The sequence below is a fragment of the Neopelma chrysocephalum genome, unplaced genomic scaffold (genome assembly GCF_003984885.1).
Source record: "Neopelma chrysocephalum unplaced genomic scaffold, ASM398488v2 Primary Assembly neopelma1_24, whole genome shotgun sequence".
Classification (NCBI taxonomy): Eukaryota; Metazoa; Chordata; class Aves; order Passeriformes; family Pipridae; genus Neopelma; species Neopelma chrysocephalum.
This window is the reverse complement of record NW_020897693.1, coordinates 2075701-2096725: the sequence shown is the minus strand read 5'-3', so window position 1 is coordinate 2096725 and position 21025 is coordinate 2075701. Positions and strand designations below refer to the sequence as shown.

The following is a 21025-nucleotide window of genomic DNA, read 5'->3' as shown; positions in this document are numbered from 1 at the left end:
CTTGTTAGTTTTACACTCCAGAACCTTCACCAGCTCTGTTGCTCTTCTCTGGACATGCTCCAGCACCAAAATATCTTTCTGAACACAGTAGGTAGGTACTGCCACCCTGCCCTTCCCTCACAACATAGGGCTTAGCTGCCACTGGGATTTCCTTTGTGCTTCTACCCAAAGGAGAGGAAATCCCTGAAAGCTCTGTCCCATGCTCCTGCCAAGCTGGCTGTTGATCTCTCCATGTGCTCATGGGGTTGGATGGAAATGTGTGGCACGTTGGGCAGGGCCATGTGCCAGCAGCAATGGGTGAGGTGGGAGGGTATCACATCTGAGTGGCTGAAATCCCCTTGATCACTGGGCAAAAGGCAAGTCCCAGCTGTGACTTTGGAGAGCAAATGTGGGAGCCGAGGTAAGGGCTCGCACGGTGCCAACCATGGAAAACCTGGCATAGGAGATGAGGGATTTCTGCTGTTAAAGCCTTCAGATGCAGGTGTCCCATGTCTAATGTTTTGCCCTTGCCTCCAGTGGGCAGAAGATTTTCTAAACTTGCAGCAAGCCCTGGGCTCCACGCCTCCCACTGCTCAGGAGTATCTTCTGCTTCCTTCAGGACCTAGGATTTCCATTGTATTTTAGGGGGGTTTAATTTATCTCTTTTTTTAAGGCTGAGGAAGGGTGGACCTGCCCTAAGTGCAGCACTGCAGCAGGAGTCATGACCGACCATCCTGAGCAAAGGGCAGCATGTCCCTGGACTCGGAGCCAGGTGGAGCAGGGGCCAGCCCACATCCTCTGTGCCCTAACCAGTTGTCCTCACCCTTGGGTTAAACATGATTAATATTGCTTGACCTCAGGGCCTGTGTTAGAAAAAAAGTCAACTCTTCCACATCCATGGTGGTAGTTGAAATCCGGTGCAGGACAATGGGGACAGGAAGGGAATGTCCCAGGGGAGCAGAGCTGCACAATGCTGCCTGGCCACTCTGTGCACAAGGAGAGGTGACTCTGTGCAGGTACTGTTCTACAGGCAGTGCTTAGTGGCCTCTTTCTTAAAGAGTAAGGATTAAGAGGATGTTCATTTGTTTATTGGTGTTTCTTATGTTTTTCTATCCAAGATCCTGGCCAGTAATAACTTTAGTCTTCAAATACAACTGTGAAATGGAGAGGAATCATTACTGCTTTAGTTCTGGTGCTTATGGGAAATGAAAAGTCAGACAGATTAATGGCTTCACCCATGTGAATTTGGGTATCAGGCACGTAAATGGAAACAGGAATTGAATTTTCACGCCATCCATTATCATGTAGCACTGATGATAAAATGCCTCCCTTTTAAAAGGAAGAACTCAAGTTTTTGTCTGCTTGCTAGATAATGTGGATATTTATCCTTGTTACGATCTTCAGCAGAAGATTTTGGTGGCTGGAGTTTAATTTAAACCTTTACCAAAGGAAAAATGTCATGAGAGAGAACTAACTGAATTGTTTAAAACTACCATCTTGCATTTTATAGTCTTTTCTGGGTCACTTCTTTGATTTCTACCTCTGCTACATAAGCATGCAGTATTATAAAAGCATTTGGAGAAGATGGATGATGATCTCTTGTGCTTGCTCAAAACTCTAAGGTGATGCAACTAGAACATACACAGGAGAATAGAGCAGATCTGCTCCTGTCTGTTTTCCTGGAGATAGGATTGTTTCTTTCTAAGGAAAATATTAAAGGCAATTCATAAACATATGACAAATTCTTAGCATGAATAACATTATTTTTAGACTATTAAAATCTCCAGTAATATTAGATCTCCACTCCTAGAGAAATATTAGCCCTTTAGGGAGAAAAGCTTTTCTTAATTTATTGTCATCTACATATGTTTGTGTGTATAAATTAAATATTATGTTTATTATTATGATGTTAGGATTAAAATAGATTAAAATATTATATGAAATAAAAGATACACAAGGCAGTATTTTTCTATCACTAAAATAATCTTTTTTTTCATGCACATCACAGCCGGCTTCTTACAATAGACCACAAGAAACTACAAGAGGACATTTGAAACCCTACAGCCCAGTATTTCAAAGAAAAGAAAAAGCCAGAGAGATGCCTGAAGACACATATTGCTATGTCCCTCATCGTTCTTTTCAGAGCAGCACCACAGGTTCTCCAAGGACCTCTCCTGGAAATGGGAAACTGGTTGTTGATTTTCATGAGCCTGAAGATACAGATAGTGACTCTGGGACATACTCAGCCCAGGACTGGAAGGAAAAAACATGGAAATATATCTCTGAACCAGAAGATTTTAATAAGAAGACAAAAGAGCTTTCATCTCTGGATTTGAAAGGAAAAGATGGCAAAAATACCAGGCACCCAGAAGAAAACCTTGAGCAAGAATTAAAGGAGGCAAAAAAGAGGCTGGGGCTTTGTACTCGACAGCAACCCTTGTATGACTCAAACAGGACAGACTTAGGTGGAACCAGGGCAGGATATCAAAACAATGGAGCCCTGTGGACTACAGAGAAGAAGGATGATGGCTGCAGAAAAGATGTGTTCAAACGATCTGGTTGTCCTGTGCCTCTTGAAATTGCAGATGATGCTCTGCCAGCTTTGCCAGTTGACACAAAAGAGGCTCTGAGGAATCTGGATGCAGTTTCCAGGCAGCACACAGCCGGCCAGCCAAAATCACCACTGCGGATCATAGCCAATGCTATCAAAAGGTCCATTTTGGAGCCTCTAACCTCGACTCCAGGAGGACTAAAGCAGGGCTCAGAGAGCAAAATCAAAGCCTCTTCAGAACAAGCTTTCTTCAGCTTCCCCAGTGCTCCTGGTTATTCCCTAAGCCGAAGGAACACTAACAATAATAACACTCAGATACAGGATCCTAAAGTAGAGGAGTGGGCAGGAGAATATTTAGGAGATGGAAGTGCTTTCTCAAATCCATCTAATTTTTCTGTCAGCTCCAAAGAGATATCTCTAAGGAATTACAGTGAACAGGTATCCCTCACATCCTCCAGTCCTCACATCAGGCTTCCCAATACAACCAGTATACCTCAGAAAACATCTTGCACTAGGATGGAGGATGTCCCGGGACTCCTTGAAAAGTTTACCTTTAAAGACACTCCTCCAGGGACTCCCACGGATGACACATGTATCCGTAAGGAAAAGTCCACCCTTCTTTCATCGCCAAAGCCCAAGAACACCTCCAAGGACAATCTGGATGACTCTGCACAAAAAGGTAGTCTTGGATTGCTCTTCAGTAGACTGAGAAGTAAAGGTCATGAAAGAGAAGAGAATTCCTTGATGTCATCTCTGCTTGTCCCAAAGGACCATTCTCCAGACGACAGGTTGTGCTATCCTTCCACAGGTGAGGACCTGAGTGGAATTATTTTGTTGTTGCTATTATTATCATTATTATGTTATTACTATTGTGTAATAGCACTTAACCTTTAAAAGACTTGTGTGTGATCATGCAAACACATATCTATTGTATGTTATGTTTAATTTGTAGTTACTCTCTACATAAGAAGACTTAATAAATATAGTGTAATAAGCACCTTACTGACCCACCATGACCTATTTGAGAGTCTATCTGGGCAGTGATTAAAAGGCGTCAATTTTCATGTTTGCTTGCAAGAACAAGGTTAGTATTAAAATTGCAGGCAAGTCCAAGAAATGTTGATGTCAGACAAAGAGCAGTCTGAGTAATGTGAGCATAGGCTCAAAAAGAATTAGCTGCAGTGCAGTTTCAGGGATGAAATATGAGGCATGAGAGCTGTACCCACCTGTCTTTCTCTGTGATCCATCTTTCCACTAGTCTACTGCAGAAAGACTCAGTTATTTAAATGAATAACCTATTGAATTTTATTGGCATACTTGTTTGTTTCTTACTTTATTAAATTGCAACCCTAAATATAACCCCAAACTGCAGCATTAAAATGTGAAGTCACTGAAACATACCCACTGAGCTGCCAGACCCTTTTGCATCCCTTCTGCTTCAGAACTGCTGCATAACTGTGAGGAGGAGAGACAGCATGTAAGAGACTTGATCTGAAGCTCATTAAAATTGATAGAATAACTCCTGCCCTCATGCCTGAATTTTTGGGTTGGGCTTTTGAGCATCCTTTATCTAACAGCTCATAAAACCAGGCATCCCCATTGAGCCAGAACTTGCTAAGGACTGCACTGAAGCCATGGAGTGTTGCTATTCACACTTGTAAAGCTGTGGCCCTAAATTGGAAGCTTTTTTGGAGTCTGTACCTGGTCATCACCCATCAACTGAGCCAAGTTGACTTGCTCTTACCAATTGTTGTAACACATTTAGCTATGCTGTGGTCCTACTAAAATGGGAAAAGTTCTTGTTAGGTATGAATAATGCTTTACTTTGTTTATGTTTTAAATATTTTGGGAAAACACGCTGGTTTAATATGTGTCGCATTCCTCTGCTATGCAAGCCAAATGAGGATTCTTAAATTATTACAGTTATTGACTATAGGCATTGAAAAGTCTGTTTAGATTAAAAAAAAAGTTAAGCTCTGATCTAGCCATTGCCCAGTAATCTGTCGTTTTCAACATTTCAACATTGCAGCTCCCTGAATTTTTTCAAAATTCATATTTGAGTAAATCAAACTGGTGAAGAGCCAAGTCCTGCTTGGCTCTCTAAAATGGCATTTCTGTCTCATATTGGCACTTGTCTGAGGCCCAGGCTTGGCAAACCTCAGTCTGATGACGAGCTTTAGCCTACATTTCATGTCATTATTTTTCTCTCTTGAAATTTACCACAAATCACAGGAAACTTCTTTAATGAAAAAAAAGTATTCCCAGCACCTTGCAGAGAGCCATTTAATGAGTCTTTCTCATACTTCTCTTGGCTCTTTATAGTGGGACTTTTCTATCCTGTTTGAGGCCAAACTGTTTCTGTGCAAGTATGGTTGGTATTACATTACACTGGTGTTTTCTCCCTCAGTGGCTTGTGGAGCCAAAGAATGAGCTGGATGATAAAAGTCCTTGAGCTTGAGATGAGTCTGGGCAAGCTCACTGCAGAGAAATCTCCTGAGGAGTAACCAAATACTTAGAACCCAATATTCCAATATTGAACACTCCTGAACTGAAAAATCTTTGGAGGCTGGGCGAGTGTTGAGGGGAGGAATCACATGCCTGTAGCATTCCTTTACACATACAGTGCTGGAAACAGATTGGAAGGACCTTCCAGTCTCACCCTACACGTCTACTCCTGTGCTACGTTGCTCATCTTTCCTTACACCTCGTCTTACTTCAGCTGCAAACACACATCCAGATGTCTTTCCTATGCTGATGACCCAGGTGTCTGTCCAAACTAAAACTAGGTTCTGTCCTTCTGTCCTCTCCTGCCAAGCGTTCAACCCCCAGCTGAAGCTCAGCGTGAAGAATCATGAGATCTTAGCAGCAGATTGCCTGTCATTCAAACTTACACCTGCAGTTGTACCTTCCATATTCCAGTTTCTCACCTGCTTTGAAGGCTTTCTGCCTAACACTATCCCTCTGTTTCATAAGAACTAGTCCTCATAGCTCCTTGGAAATTTTGGGCCATGCAGAGATGCAGGTGGACAGACTGCTTGTATGGGACCTAGACAAAGCTTACTGAAGCCATAGGGGTTCGTGCACACTTTTCAGTGAGAGACTGGCTTAAAAAAAAAAAATCTAAAGTTTGCTGTAGAATATACAACTGTGCAAATAACCACACTGGAGTTCCTAAGTGCAATTCCAGATTTTTGATATCCTTGAGGCTTTTGTCTTTTGATTCCACCTTTGTGTTTCAAACTGCAGTGAACACCTCCCAAAAAATTGATCAATAAAAATGTTCAATTAGATGGTTAACTGTTCTCCCCTAAGCCTGGTTCTCCTTTTAAAATTTAAAAAAATGCCCAAGTGCCATATTAATTACTGATACTAAAAATCATTAGTACAACAGGAGAACAACAGTAAAAAGAGATTTAAGCCAGGTTGTGTGAGCGTAGCAGTCAACAGTGTTTGTAGGGAGACAAAGGGGTGGATCCAGGGATTACTTTTGACATACAGACAGGCCTTCTGAAGACCAGTCCATGAGGGTGGTTTTTTGTCAGCAGATGTGTGTGACTCCAGGTTTGCTTCCTGATAGAGATGGAGACATGGGAGGAATATTTCTGTCCCTGACAAAGTAGGGATCATGTGAAAACATTCCTAGAATTGTCCCTTACATGAGATGAGAGTTGTTATAACTCAGTGTGTGACTATGTGTTGTTTACATGGTACACACCATCAAGCAGGACAACCAATTCATCTGATGAGAAAATTTAGCATGAACTCACTTTGCTGATTTTGTGATTGAAAAAGGGATTTTAGAGTGAAAAGGGATTGCTTGCAAATATTTCAGGTTCCTGTTTTACTGCACCTTTGTACCACAGAAAGTCTGTGTGTTTGTAGTGCTCTGGTCAGCAAGGACACTGCTTTCACAGTGATTTTGTATTTTAGGATGGGAACTGAGGCAGTAGAAGATCAAATTACATGTCTAAAACCACATGAGAAATCTGTGGAGAGGCAGAGATGTGAAGTGAAATAACCAAGCCCTCTCTTGATTTCTACTGACCATTCTTTTCATCTCCTTCCTCATGCCAATTTCCATCTGGTTTTGAACATCAGTGCCCCAAGAGATATGTGTAACTTTGCCTCTCTTTTGTAAAATGCTGAAGTACTTACAGTGGTCACGATTAACTCCCATGACTTCTAAAAATATGCAATCTTGGACACTTACAGAGGAAGCCAACAGATTAGTATAACATTATGTTATAAAAACAGTTCCTGCTCCAGGACAGTTCTGTGTATTTAGGCTGCAGTCATTACCATGACACAAACACACCCCAGGAAAGGGAGGTTGAGCTGGGACAGGCAGACTGGCGGCAGTGATGGTTTTCCCTATAAATCTCCAGGACAATCAGCAGTGCTCCCACACGTAACAGAAGGTAGTGCCTTCTTAACCTCTTCCCGTGACATCTCCCTCATTGTTCAGAGGCCTTCAAGTTTCCTGGGAATATGAGTACCTTGGATGTGTATCTTGAGGGAGAGGTTCTCAAAGCACTGCACTTTGGTCCAGTTGATCCCCTAGGGTACAGTGAGGCATTCAGTGATGGCCTTCAATGGCAGCAGGCTTAGGCCAAAGTGTCCTTGACACTCACCCTTGGATTGTTGAGCTGTAACAAACTGGCCATAGGAAGGAATTTTAATTTTATGGGTATAACTTTTCCTATCTCTTATGACACACGCATATGAGGATACCAAGTCCCAATATCAAGAATTGGAGGTTTCCTCCAACAATGTACTTTGAAGTGTATTCTGTGACTCTGTCAGGTTCACTAACAATTAATAATAATTAATACTGTTTTCTGTTATTTGACATCTGTAAATCAGGTGTGCTGGAAAAGCCTCTTGACCAAACTCCTAGTAGCTACTGTGAGGTGGAGACCAAGAATAGACTAATATACACTTCAGAAATATTTTTCCTTTGCCCTTTATAGTTGAAGGGCAAAGGAACAAACTAATACTGTGACTGACCACTCCTAGTGATCCAAAGTCTTGTTAGATGGGGAGGAAAAGCTCTATATGTTAATTTGGAAGTTAGGGGGATGCTAGAGTACTTAAGAAGTAAGAAATATGTAATAAATAACACCCAATCTGAAGGGATGAGATGGCTGTAAAGATAAAGCCCAAGTCTAGAAGACTTGAGTTAATATTTGGAAAAAACCCATACGTCTTAGAGATCTGTTCTGTAGCCTATTGAGCTTTAAGGCTTGGCATATTTGAAGTAGACAAATTATATTCGTTGCAGTTCAAAGTTTCAGATTTTAATGATCCAGTAAGTGTGAAAGTCCCTAAGTTGAATATTTTTATGTGTGAACTCCTTGTCCAAATCCTCACGGCTGATGGCTAAATTCTGCCTATTCCACCTCTTTCTGTTTGAGGGGGTTTTTGTTTGGTTGATTTGGTATGGGTTTTTTTCAAAAAAAGTGTGGTATTTTTCTCTAGCTCTGCATAAAGCAAGTTCATTCTGTGAGGTAATTTCTTGCTATGGTTTCTATAGTTGTCTTGAAGTTGAAATTTGCATCTGGGGTACACTTTAGTCCATAGTTCTGGTCTCTCACAAAGAAGTAGCCAAAGAAAATTAGCTGAGCAGAGCACTGAGTGGCTGCCCGTTTAATGTTGAAAGAAATGCACTGTCTCCATTGTTTCTGTATCCATGAAAAGTGGCAGGGCCACACATCTGGGAACCAAAAACCTGACCTTTTATCCCAGTTCTGTCACTCTTTGCTCTGTGTTTCCAGACACCTCATGCTTCAGTTATCCCCGTTATATTAGCAGAGAACATCAGTGCTGTGAAATGTGTTTGCAATAATGGGACAATGAGCACAGGTAGAACCATCAGGTGCCTCATCACTGAGTAGGTCATGTGTTTCTTCATTCTGCAGCATTCCCAGGTGGAGACCATGATGGGTGCTGATCACAGTTGAGTGACTGTTGCCTCCCAGGGTTTTGGGTACTGGGTCCCTTGAAAGGCTGAGCTGTTTGGATCAGTCTAAATGGCTTTTCTCTGTAAAGCAAGGTGCAAATACCCACCTCTTCACAGCAGAGAGGCATTGGGAGGACCGTGGAGGTTATGAATCTATTCCATGCACAAGCATCAGATTCCTTGTGCTCATGAGATAGGCCTTGGAAGTCCTCGGGGAGGTCACTGACCCTCTCTCTGTCCCAGAAAGACAGAGAGTTCCCGAGTCACACCCCCAAGGAGGAAGCAGGTGCTCTTGTCTCAGAGCAGGCTGCTTTTCCTCCAGACCTTGTAACACTTTTTAAATTATTGATATCACTCAAAGGGGAGGACAGGGGGAAGCAGTCGCTTATTCCCAGCACAGCTGAGAGAAGAAAGGGAGTGTGTAATTGCTTGTGTTTCCAGCCCTGCTGGGCTGTAAGGTTTGCCCTTTGCATACTGTGGAATTTGATTTCTCCAGTGGTGTGACCACAGAGTAGTTACTTCAAACTTTGTGTTGCTCAGGGTAAAGCAAGATGGGAGAGTTTACTCACTAAAAGAAGGATAGATGCCTCCCACACCTGGGAAGGGCTGTATATCTGACTGTCCCTGCTGGGGACAGAGATGGAGTGCAGCTGGGAATGCACTCCTGTCCACAGAGCATGGGGCAGTGTGTGGCACTGACCTCACCCCAGCAATTGTGATCTGTCAGAGAGTCCCTGGCAGGTCAGCAAGCAGGAGCTGTGTCCCTCCTCCAAGATGTGGGGTGGCAACTTGGGCAGTTCTGGAGCAGAGAGTCACTTGGGAGGCTGGAGACCTACCTGGAGGGCTATTGCAGCTCCCTGCCTTCACTTGCAGGTGTCTGCTGCCCAAGGACCTGAATCACAAAAAGGATGGTGAGACTCAAGTCTGCTCCACTGAGCCAAGCATGAGCTTGCAGCTTCATTGAGCAAAAGGACTGGGTGCTTCTAAAACTAAGATTGCTGAGAAAAATCAGAATTTCTGCCTCAAATTCCTTGGATTTGTATTTATTCTTTACTGTCTGAAGTGAATAAGTTTCATGGATCCTGATTTTAAATTACGGCTAGAAACAAAAGTCCAACTTCAGGACTCTGCTCCAGAACAAGGCAAAGAAGAAACATTTACACTGGGAGAATGGGAAGTAATTTTAATCTGAATACAACTTGCACCTAGAAAGCCAACTGTTACCTAGCAGATACAAAGAAAAACTAACACTGTTAGCTTTAAATAATGTACATTTCCAAGATGCCCAGCTGTTAATCATTAACACTGTAGCAGGTTGAAGCATAGAGACAGATGTTCCAAAAGCGGTTTTATTTTCTGAAATAAAGAGAATGAAGCTATGCATTAGACAAATTAAGAAGAAATTCAAATATTTGCACCCAGTTGAAACAAGATGCTGGAAAAACAGGCATGATAAAATTGCTGCAATTAAATGTAATTTAATTTATAATTCTGAAAGCATGCTTTTTCCAAGGGCAGGCTTTGAGTTTTCCTTATGGAGTGTACGTATTGTTGTGATGTATGGATTTTCCTGACTTCTTATGGCATTTTAATCAACAGTCCAATGATGTGATAATATTCCTAAAGCAGAAAAATAAGTGACGTTTGTTTAGACATAATTAATGAAATATTTATGTTGCATGAGGCTGTGTGATAAAGCCTTGTTCTCTTAGTCCATTTGCTTCTGATTACATTTGTGATTTTTTTATATGACCAGACATTCTGACGCCAACTATTTTACACTGAGCAGATGTCATGTAGTAAAAATGGGTGCCAGATGCTACAAGCCACATAAGGGTAATTTGTTTAAGAGCTGGCTCAGACTTTGTGCATTCAATTACACTGTATAGTGAGCCTTATACAATCATTTGGGTAATATGGCTAACTTCAGATATACATTTTAATGAATGTTGAGTGCATTCAGAACAGCGTGCTACATGCATGGTGCTCAAAGAATTAATTTATTTGTATGTAGTACCTAAAAAAAATATATATATACACAGGCAGTTTTTGACAGGGATCAAAAATTTAATTAATGCTGTCAGCTGAATTTCCAAATTGCTCTAGGTGATGCTGATTAGAATTCAGGGCAGGTGCAAAGTGTCTGTTTAACTTAAAGAACAGTATTTTTTGCTTCACTGACTATTTTGTTCCTGCGTTTTAGGATGTGAACACCTACCTGTCAGAAAACAAGCTAGTGAGTATTCGACTTCGTCCTCCGATGATGAATTTGAATTCAAGCCTTCGTTAACACACAAGGTAATCTTTGCTTGGGAACAAAAAGGGATTTCCTTAGTTGGACTGTATTTAAGATTCATCATATGATTTTGATCTAAATCACACAGCAATTTCTCAAAGTGAGGATTGGGACGTTGGAGGTTACGTGTCATGGAGGGAAAATACATTAAAAGTCTTTAAGACGGATGAACACCAACATTTCTTTTTCCTCTTTGGGTCTTTAATTCCCCCAGGTTATACCAGTGTTGACAGAGGAGGTCTTAATTTGACAAGCAGGCATGTTTCACTGAAACCACTTTGAAGCTGCATTCTTAAGTGGCCTTAATATGTAGCCCAACAAGCAAACTGTTGAAAAAATTAAACCAAACAGATGCAGATTTCCTTTGGGGAAATACAGCTTCGTTCGAGAAGCGCTGCAGGCAGGTTGCCTGGAAAACACTCTGTTTATCCTAATCAGCACAAGTGTGTGAGCCACGAAGCTGAAGCCGCACCCAGACCCTTTACACCGAAAGGGCTGACTGCCCACCTGGGTCCTGAGCCCTCCCATGGCGAGTGAGAGCCGTGGGGATAAGCACAGTGAACTCTCAGTACCCAGCTCTGGTGTGAGGGAACAGAGCTTTTGTTGACTGAATAGCTCGTGGGAAATGTGTTTACTTCTTTACTGTGGAGGATATCTGTGAGTGGAACTAATAGTATGAGATGGCCTTTTGATTTGTTGCCTTTTGGTGGGGCAGCGGGGGGGGAGGTTGCGAAGAGGAAGGAAAACAAAGTACAGTACATGGAAAAGTCAGCCAAGCTGAAGTGAGACTTTGAATGGAAACCTAGTTGTGCAGCTCCAGAGGAACAGAAATGCCATGAGGAAGAAGCACACCAATGTGTGACAGCACTTGTCACCAGTGGCTCTGTGTCAGGATGCACTAAGATGTCAGAATTCTTCTCTCATTTTTCCTGTTACAGGAAGGACAATCTATAGCAGGATAACGATATGGTGAATTAAATAAGGTTTAAACAAAACAGAGAAAAGAAGGGAGACGTGGGAGCCACCTGGATCAAAGCAACCCCCAACAGTCCAGGCAGTCCCAGAGAGGGCAGGACCAGTCAGGGAGAAGGCAGCTCTCCAGGCAGCTGCCAGAAAAGGACTGAACAAGCAGCTGTCACACACAGACATTAGCACATGCCCCACTCAACATGTTTCTTTCAGCTGCCTCCTACCAGTTCTGGCTGCTATTTTGTCAGTGCCACCACTGGTACCTGGCAAAACTCGATGGGAAAAATTTCAGTGGCTTCCTGACTGGTTAATTATTTAATCATCTTGTCTATGGTGCTCATATATTCTGTCTCCTCCAAAATAGGAACACCACAGCCTTGAAGCACTTCAGGTTAGTTTGGGTCAAAAGCAAGACAGAGTAATGGCAGGCGATTCCCTAACCAGCCCTGCAGCATTTTCTGCCCAGATCTCCTGGCAGCAGCAACGAGTGGCTGGGGAAAGGCAAAAGCCTCTGTAATGCAGTAGAGAAAGGGCACTGGGGAAGGTTTCATAGGGCTTCAGGTGGTGTCCCGTGATGGCTGCTGTTTCAGCTGTGTCCCTCTTACTGTGTTACAAGAGATCCAGAGTGGATTTTTCTACTTAGCAGCTGTAGCAGTAGAAATGGGTTTGAGTTTCCTTAAGCTGGTGCTTCCCTCACCTGGTGCCTGGCCATGTATGGTGGGATGTTGTATAGAGTCAGCTTTGTGATTCAAACATTTTTTATTGATAAGCACAGTTCACACTCACTTAGGGTTGCATCAAGAGCTTGTAATGATTTAAAGTCAATGTAAGCAAATGCATGTTTCATTTTGGCTAGGTTGCCCCAAGCACCCTGCAGTAGCTCACCTCACTTTGGGCTGGGGATCAGGTTAGGTGATCTCCAGAGGTTTGTCCCAACCTCAGCAGCTCTGTGATTCTGGGGAAGGTTTGAGGAAACCTGTAATTGATGTACTCATGCTTTGATTACCTTTTTTTTTTCTCTCTCTCTCTTTTGTAGGCAAAAAGAGCTCTCAGAAGGAGAAGGAAGGTGGAGAAGGAGACAAAGCAGTTGATTAAACAAGAGGAGCTGAAGAGGCTTCACAAAGCACAGGTGAAAATGTAGCTTGCAGATGTCCCCTTTGTCTCCCAAGAGTGACTAGTGAGGATGGGGGTACCCAAAGTGGGCTCTGCACCTCCCCTCACTCCTTGCTGCTGCTCACTGCCTTCTGTGCTCAAATTCCCCCAACCATCAGGAGCAGGAAGGTGTATGTGGCAGGGCCCTGCATCTCTCTCTGTGTGACAAATCCATGTGCGCCCCAGGAGATCATCCTAATTTTGTAGTTGTGTATGAAGAACAATAGGGAACAGTGACTGGCAATAAGAGGAGAATGAACTGAAAAGAGAAAGAGAAGGGGAAATAACATCAACCCCATAGAACGTAAGAAACTCAGCTACTACCTCTATGTACACAGCAGGAGGATACAAAAATACAAAGATGGCTTTTGTTCTCCCTCTGCCATAACAATGGAAGTGAACCGGTTTCTTTTTTAATGATGGAAAGTCACTTCATTTTGTACAGACCTTGCTCTTCAGAAAATGCTGGGAAAGCTCTGGAATCTACTGAAGTGTTGTTATTTCCAGTTACAGTTTAAATTTGTGAATGCACTTCTGCACAGTTCGATCTCAGATGTATTTTAATACCAAGTGGGAGCAACTATGTTATAGTTTTTATCTGAGAATTGTAAATTATCTCAAGGTAAAATTAGATGCATACATGCCTTCTCTTACTTTACTGCTTTGGGGAAACAATGTAGTTCAAACTTTTTGAATCCTCTCACGTGTTTGTTAGGCTGTTGTTGAGGGTTTGGCTTGGAATGCTCTAACACAGCCTGAAATGGGAACTGCTGAACATACATCTTTGACATTTCAACCTTTTAAGGTGTTTCATGCCTATTAGCCCCACGACACCTCCGAAAAATCTTATTTAAAAAGGGATGGACAATGAATGTAGAAGTCCTTCCTGAAGTGCCACTGAATTATCACTTCTTAGCTACTATACCCTTTTCTTTCTAGGTCAAAAGCTTGTGAAATATGAAAGCAAAACAAACAGCAAAAACCCATGGACAGCAAAATAGCTAGCAGAGCTTTCTGACTGTAAACCTTCAATATTTATATGAACTTTATTCATGTAACATCAAAATATGTATCTCTGAATGTGTAAGTTATTGACTTTTTACACCCTGTGAGACAAAGATGATCTGTATGATCTCTGATTTACAATGGGAGAGCTAAAGCTCAGAAAAACTGAGGTTCTTCTGGTACCTATCATACTTACCCACATAAAAATGCCATAGATACCTAGTGGAATTATTAAATTGCTTAGGCGCCTGGTACACTCAATGAGTTGGCAAGAGCCAGGACTCCTCTGAGACCTTTCCAAGCTGTTTCTCTAACCACTGAGACCATCTTTTGTCTCTGAATTTTGAAGTTATGTCTGTAGCTTTTATATCGTTACAATTTTGCAGGCAGTCCAACGCCAACTAGAAGAGTTGGAGGAAAGACAAAGAGCTCTGGAGATTTCTGGTGTCGAACTGGAGAGAGAACTAAGAGGAGAAGCAGGTACACAGAGCAGTTGTTTTTTGTTTGGCAGTGTTTATTTTAACCTGTTTCAAAGCAGAGGGATTTAATGATTATCATGAAATAATTTGGTGTGAAATCTGAAAAGAAACAATAACTGGAAGGACAAAAATAGTTTAACCTTTTTCTTTGAGCTCTGTTAGCTCACACATCTTTACATTGAATGCTATAGATTTTTGTTGGGTATCACAGATTTGGAATTATTTACCTTGCTGTTGAACCTGAAGCTATATTTTGCCCCACTCCCCAACATGCCTCTTTTTTTATTTAAGTCCCATCCTGAGCTTAATTTCATCTTTTATAGGGAACCAGTGAGGTTTCCAGGAGCTGTATCTCAGTTACCAAGCCAGCAGCAGCCTGTGCCTAGTAACAGAGTCCTTAATGACTTCTCCTGGAGTGTGAAATGCCATTAATATGATTAGAGCCAGTGGCCATGCTATAGCAACAGCTGCATGTGGGCACAGAGACCTTAACAGTGCAGCTTTTCCCTCAATGGGCAGAAGATAACAGGGACGTCATCCTGGCCTCAGTCAGAAGCAAGATCGTCCCTCTGATGAGCCGACAGTCCCAAGCACCCAGGGCTGCAGCGTCCTGCCACTGGCCCAGCCTTGCCACTGCTCCCCAGCACACACGGGGTAAAGCTGGGGAGACCTTCCAGAGAGGGAAGGGACATCTGGGGGCTCCTGCCAGGCTCAAAATGAGGATGGGACTACGCATGCCTGTAAGGAACTTCAGAGGGGGCTGTGGTTCTGTGCTGAAGGGACTCCGGTGAGCTGACAACCTGAGTGCAAACGTGTCTTTATTTACCTCTGTTTCAGAAAACTGAACCTTGTGCTTTCATGACAGGCAGTTGCACAACACGGAAAACCTAGATATGTTTTGGCACCTAATATTGTTGTTATCTTAGCCAGGCAACCCAGCCCAATTCCTACATGCTAGCCTTTTTAATGCCTTATTTCATAGCAGCTATTGCCCCTAGTCTGACGCTGAACTAATCAGTTCAGCAAGAGAGCATTTACCCAGCCTTTTATATTTATTTACTAATTTATTAGAACTGATAGTGTCAGCCTATTTCAAATGTTATTTAAAAGGTTAGCATCTTTTTTCTTAAATGAAAGCATAACCTTTTACCAAACTCTACCCACCTTACTGCCCATGAGAAAGTCTGCCAAAAAGGCTTTGAGGATTTGGAGCATTAGCTTTTTTCTGCTGAGTTGTATAAAGGTGGTTGTTTTTTGGAAACCCCAAAAATATAGAAGGACAAGAAGGTTCTAGCTCTTGGGATAGACACCAAATACCAGGATAAATGGCCTAAGACCACTTCTTGTTTTCGCTGTTTTGACAATCGCATTTCCTAAAGAAGGCTGTCTGCCAAGAGATCGATGCTTCTCATTCTCTTACCATCCTTAGTAATTGGATTGCCCTCATTAAGGTGAAAGTACTATTTTTTTTTCTCCCTGTTGATTGTTTGTGTGTAGGTGGCCAGTTACAAATAGGGCAGATACTGAAATGTAGGATGTTACTGTTTCTGAATAACTCTCCTGGTGCAAAAGCATGAAGCCATAAGTTTCCCAAACAAAATGTGAGTGCTTTGCTACTTGTAATAGCATATGTGTAATGATGCAGGAATTGGCGAGTTTAATATTCTGTTCAACCTTCCTAAAAATAATGAGCATTATTGTTTAATGAATGACCAGTGTTTATTAGGTTAAGTTGTATTTAAGCAGGTCTGCGCTTATGCAATTGAAGTGATTTAATAGGTATTATTAAGGTAATTAGAAAACGATCACAGTTCAGCAATAATATTGAGCTGCAAAGGTTGTGAATAACCAAATTTAGAGGCAGGCCTGCAAACACTAGTCTTCAGTGACATTTACGCAACTCTCCTCTAATAATTCTGTAAGCCCGGGATGAATGGCCCCTTTGTTAGGGGGAGTTATTCATTAGCTCCTCAACTGAATTAGAAGAGAACATGCGTGGGTGCGAAACAACTGCCATGAAGACTGATGAGCAAAATGAGGTTTTGATGATCTTCTGATTGTGGTGACAACAATTCATGCATTAAAAAAAAAAAAAGAAAAAAAGAAATAATATCAGTCCTACGAATAATTTTTCATGCTCATTATTCCCTTTATTCTGGTTCGAAATACCAAATAATAAATCACTGATGTACCGTTTCTTTGTTTTCCGCTGACATTTGTGGAGGCTTATGGAGATCTTCTGCCTACAAGGAAACACAGAAATAAAAAGCTCGAAACATGTTTTCCACTGAAATTAGCATAATGGATCAGTTGACTAAATAAATCGTGAAGAATGATGGTAAAGAAGAAAATCTACATTGAGAGAATGTTAAGAAATCTCTCCATGTTTTAGAAGGGAACAAATATTTGCACGTGTTGTAGCTAGTTTTTGATTTCATAAGGAACATATCCAAGATTTCTTGGAATTTTCAATGGAGTCAAAAGAAATCTGGTGAAAACCCTTAAGAATAGGGAATATGAGGTTTAACTGTTCCTAAAAGGGTGCAAACTGGCCAAGTTCCCTTTACTGTGTCATGGCTATGTGGAGGGACATCAATCTGGAGAACAGAAGGTTCAGGTTTTGAGAATAGTGTTCAGGAAACACTCCTCTGCAGCCTGTCATTCCCTCAAAAGGGATGGAAATAGAAATACTTATGATGTCATTAGAAGAATGTTTGACTTTCAAATGGATCTCAGTTAAAGGAGACTTGGGTAAACCAGGAGGAAAGGTTTGCTTTAGCTCTGCTGTAAGGAAAAGGTGTGGCTCAAAAAACAATGTGGCTCGAAAAATACACTCACAAATTGTTTTCCCTCTAACCTTTAAGATCTGTTGCACTGCATTACACAAAATACTTCACTGGCTTGTTCTGCCCTTAGAAAGCATCAAGCACTCCATCACACTTAAAAAACTATTAACGTTAGTAAAAAACATTTGAAAAGCTCAGGGGAAGAATGCCATTGGGAACACTTAGGGGGCATTCTGTGGGATGGAGGAGGTGGAAAAAAATAGGCTATTTTTATTTCAGCTTGCACTGAGGATTTTGCTAAAATGACTATTTTTTTCCAAAGTGCATTATCTTTACTTACCTCAATCAACCCACAATACACAGTCTTTTATTAGAGATACAGAGATTTTTAAAGTGTAAGGTGTAAAAGTTAAAAGAAGGAAGTTTTTTGCCTAAATAAAAAAACAAAAAGGATACAGTAACTCTCTGTGTCTGTGCAGGACTTATGTGTACCTGCAATTGCAATGTTTTTACTGACAGTAAGATAGACAAAATTTTGATGATAACTTCTTATGGGGGCATACAAAGACCTAAGGCTCTTTTAACTAATGCTGCATCTTGCATTGGATTAGTGAGAAACTGGCATGTTCTAGCAAGGACTGCTCCAGCAGTCACTGGGAAGACACTTGTCACCACTTGCTGACTTGGAAGATCCCACAGGAAAACATCCATTACTTCCAAGTTTTAATGGAATCAGGCAGAAATTGAAGCAAGTTTGCTCTGTCCTCTCCTGCTGTTTTATCCTCCTGTTCCATGGTGATTTCCAATTGGGGTCAAGTCCTGATGGGAAGCTGCAGAACTGCACTGAAGCCACCATGACTCTGGTGCTTGGCACGGGGGCCCATGTAATTCCTCTGCCCCTGGCAGGAAGTGACCTGTGTTTCCTGGGATAATGGTGGCTGGTGAAAGCACACAAATGGGCTGGTGATCCCAAACACCCAACAATCTCCCTCATGTTCAGGAAGATTGCTAAAGGGCTGCACTGGGTGCAGATCATTACTGCCCAAAGGAGCTGGGCTTCAAACTGCTGCTCTCTGGCTTTGACATAAAGTGAGGGACAGCTGAAACTGTAGAGACAGGAGGGTAATTCCTGGGGCCAAGAATGAAACACATTTCAAAACTATGACAGAAAGGCATCAGAAATACTGCTGAACTGTCCGGGGCTCTGGTGTCTCTCCCCTTGGTAACCTAGTTTGACGGTGCTCTTTTAATTGGTGTCTCTGGAGCTTGAACCTGACACCTTTGGGTTTAAATTTCAGTGCTCTCGGTCATCTGAAATAAAGGTGCAGTCCTCTTAAAGGAGAAATCACATAAGTTTCCCACCACCAGAAAACAGACAAGCTGGATTATGGGGATTTTATGCTCGGTTTTCTAGCAGTGTAATGTAAGGACTGAGGAGCAGAGACCTGTGTTCCCCTGCCTGCTGGTGGCACCTCCTTTTGCTTTGTCGCAGGTCTGACTGTCCCTGCCTCTAACGTGTGTAGTGAGGTCTGTAAATACCACATGCTGGAGCAGGAGCACAGGCTGGCTGTTGGTTTTATGCCTCTGAAGGTGCCAGTGTGTCACCTAAATTGTTGCCTCAACCTGGACTAGTGTAAGGTATTTTCTTCCCACAAGTGATCGCTATTTTGTGGCATCAGGCAGTGGATGCGCAAAGCAGACGTGGGAGGTGTGTTGACAGTGCCATCACTGTTGCTGTAATTCTGCATCTAAGGGTGATGGGGTGGTTTTGCTTTGTGGAGAAAATGAATGGAAAATGTGAAGTGATGAGGATGTTAAAAAGAGCAATGAGAAAAAGAAATACATATGTGCTCTGATGTGCCATTTGAAAACTCCCAGGGATTTTTCATTACCAAAGAGTTTTGTACTGATGGTATTTTAGGAGTAGTAAAGGCCCTCACCTGGTGAGAGAGATCCATCCTCCATCCCCCTCTGCAAGGCAGAGTCAGGCTCTGAACTCTTTGGGAGAAAGACCATCTCATGTTTTGTGTCTTTATACTGTCTACCAGTGATGCCCTGGCCCAAAGTGTTATAAAACCACCCAATAACCATAGATTTGTCATTCAAAGCAGAGGCAGATTTAGAGGCCAGTTGAAAAATGAATGGAAATTTCCTGATGGCCACTGGAAGCAGGGACTAAGTTACACATACTTGCCAGCATGTGCATCCTGAAGTCTGATTGTGTTAATGGGATTTGGAATATCCACTTAGACATATAGTTCAGCTCTGAAGTCCAGTTTCAACAGAGAAACTATTTCATCAAAGGCAGAACTAAGAGAAAGACTAAGTGCCCACTAAAAAGAAAGTCTACATGATTATTTGAAAGGAAAAACTTTAAACCAAAAGTGTTTTAAAATCTAGTGCATCTTTATCTGTAATAAGCCACAACATTCAAACAAAGGTAGACAAAACTGTTGAACCCAGTCATTATTGATGTAAGTTGCATACAGCAAAACCATCTCCATTTCAGCTCACATTGGCTTACACAAGACTATTGAAAGGGAACTTAAATGGCAAAAGCATTGGAAAGAAAGCTGGTAATGCACACTAAAGTCTCCTATTTTTTACAGATTCTGGCACAAAAGATGAAACTCAGATGCTACATGAGTGGTTTGAGCTGGTCCTGGAGAAGAATAAGTTAATGCGTTATGAGTCTGAGCTCCTGATTATGTAAGTAAAGACAAGCATTAGTATTAAAGATGGGGAGAGGAGAGGGGTAAAAGTGTACTCACAATACACCTGAACACCTTGCTGTGTGCTGCAGTTTGAGACAGTTCTGGAATAAATATACCCAGTGTAGCTACAATCTGTTTTGAACACAGATTTGTAGTTGAGCCCTCCTCATCCTTCCCTCTTGCAGTGGTTCAATTATTTCAATCCTATATGATGCTCTGAACCAACGCAGCATATAGATGCCTTTACATCATGTGAGTTTAACACTGCAGCACTTCCTCCTGTGGAAGAAAAGTAGTCTGACAAGTTAATCTCAGTTTTTACTGGACGTAGGAAAAAAGATCTAGGAATTCACTACAGCAGTGAAACAAGCAGATAAATCCCACCTCAGATGCCACTGTTGTGGTTGATGGAAACAATATTTGCTGTAGCTCCCTCACCTCGCCTTCTTGGAAACACACCCAAGAGACAGGCAGAGGTGACTCTCAGCTATTTTCTCCGCTCTTTGTGGGCAGTGTGGGAAGGCAATGAGAGCTGCAGCAGTTATTGCTCAGCTCTGGATTTCACACCAGAGCTGTGTGGGCTGCTTGTTGCTATTTATCAGTTTCTCCCCATCTGTGCTGGTGCTGCCAGGGGCCAAACCTTTTCTTGCCCCTTCAATTGCCAGTGGGTGTTTCAGTAGCAAGGCTTCCTGCTCACACTGCCTGCAAAGCGGAGTTAAAAAAGCAAAAGCAGGCGGCTTTCACCACCACAGGACACAAAAAGTTGTTGTCTGGATGCATTCACGTGTGTTAATTCCTTTGCCTCAGGACCTGTTCCTGTGCAGAGGGCCTGGCAGGGCCCTTGGTGTGTGGGAGTATTCAACCCTATCTGGAATTGCACTGTGGGTGCCACCAACAAAGCGCAGATGGTTAAAAGCCTTGAGTGTGGCACTGTATGAGGGAGCTGAATCTGATACATAATGCAAAAGGTGGTACTGGTACTTCTGCTGTGGAGATGTTGGCATAGGCAAACCTTTTAGCCCTGACTGCCCATGAGGAGAAAATACAGGATAAACAGAACACAAAATCTCTTGGTTGAAATAACATGTATGTCTTTATTGAAAAAAAGCTTATTCTTTAACATACTTTTTGCTAT

General features: G+C 42.1%; 1 protein-coding gene across 1 annotated transcript in view; it reads left to right on the top strand.

Annotated features, from left to right (window-relative positions):
• MICAL2 (microtubule associated monooxygenase, calponin and LIM domain containing 2) overlaps positions 1 to 21025 on the top strand; it is a 147734-nt gene that overhangs the window by 123754 nt on the left and 2955 nt on the right. Inside the window, exons 32-36 of the mRNA XM_027699727.1 lie at positions 1988 to 3338; positions 10693 to 10787; positions 12791 to 12883; positions 14298 to 14391; positions 19786 to 19885. Coding sequence (XP_027555528.1) covers positions 1988 to 3338; positions 10693 to 10787; positions 12791 to 12883; positions 14298 to 14391; positions 19786 to 19885 — 1733 coding nt within the window. The remainder of the gene's footprint in view (positions 1 to 1987; positions 3339 to 10692; positions 10788 to 12790; positions 12884 to 14297; positions 14392 to 19785; positions 19886 to 21025) is intronic.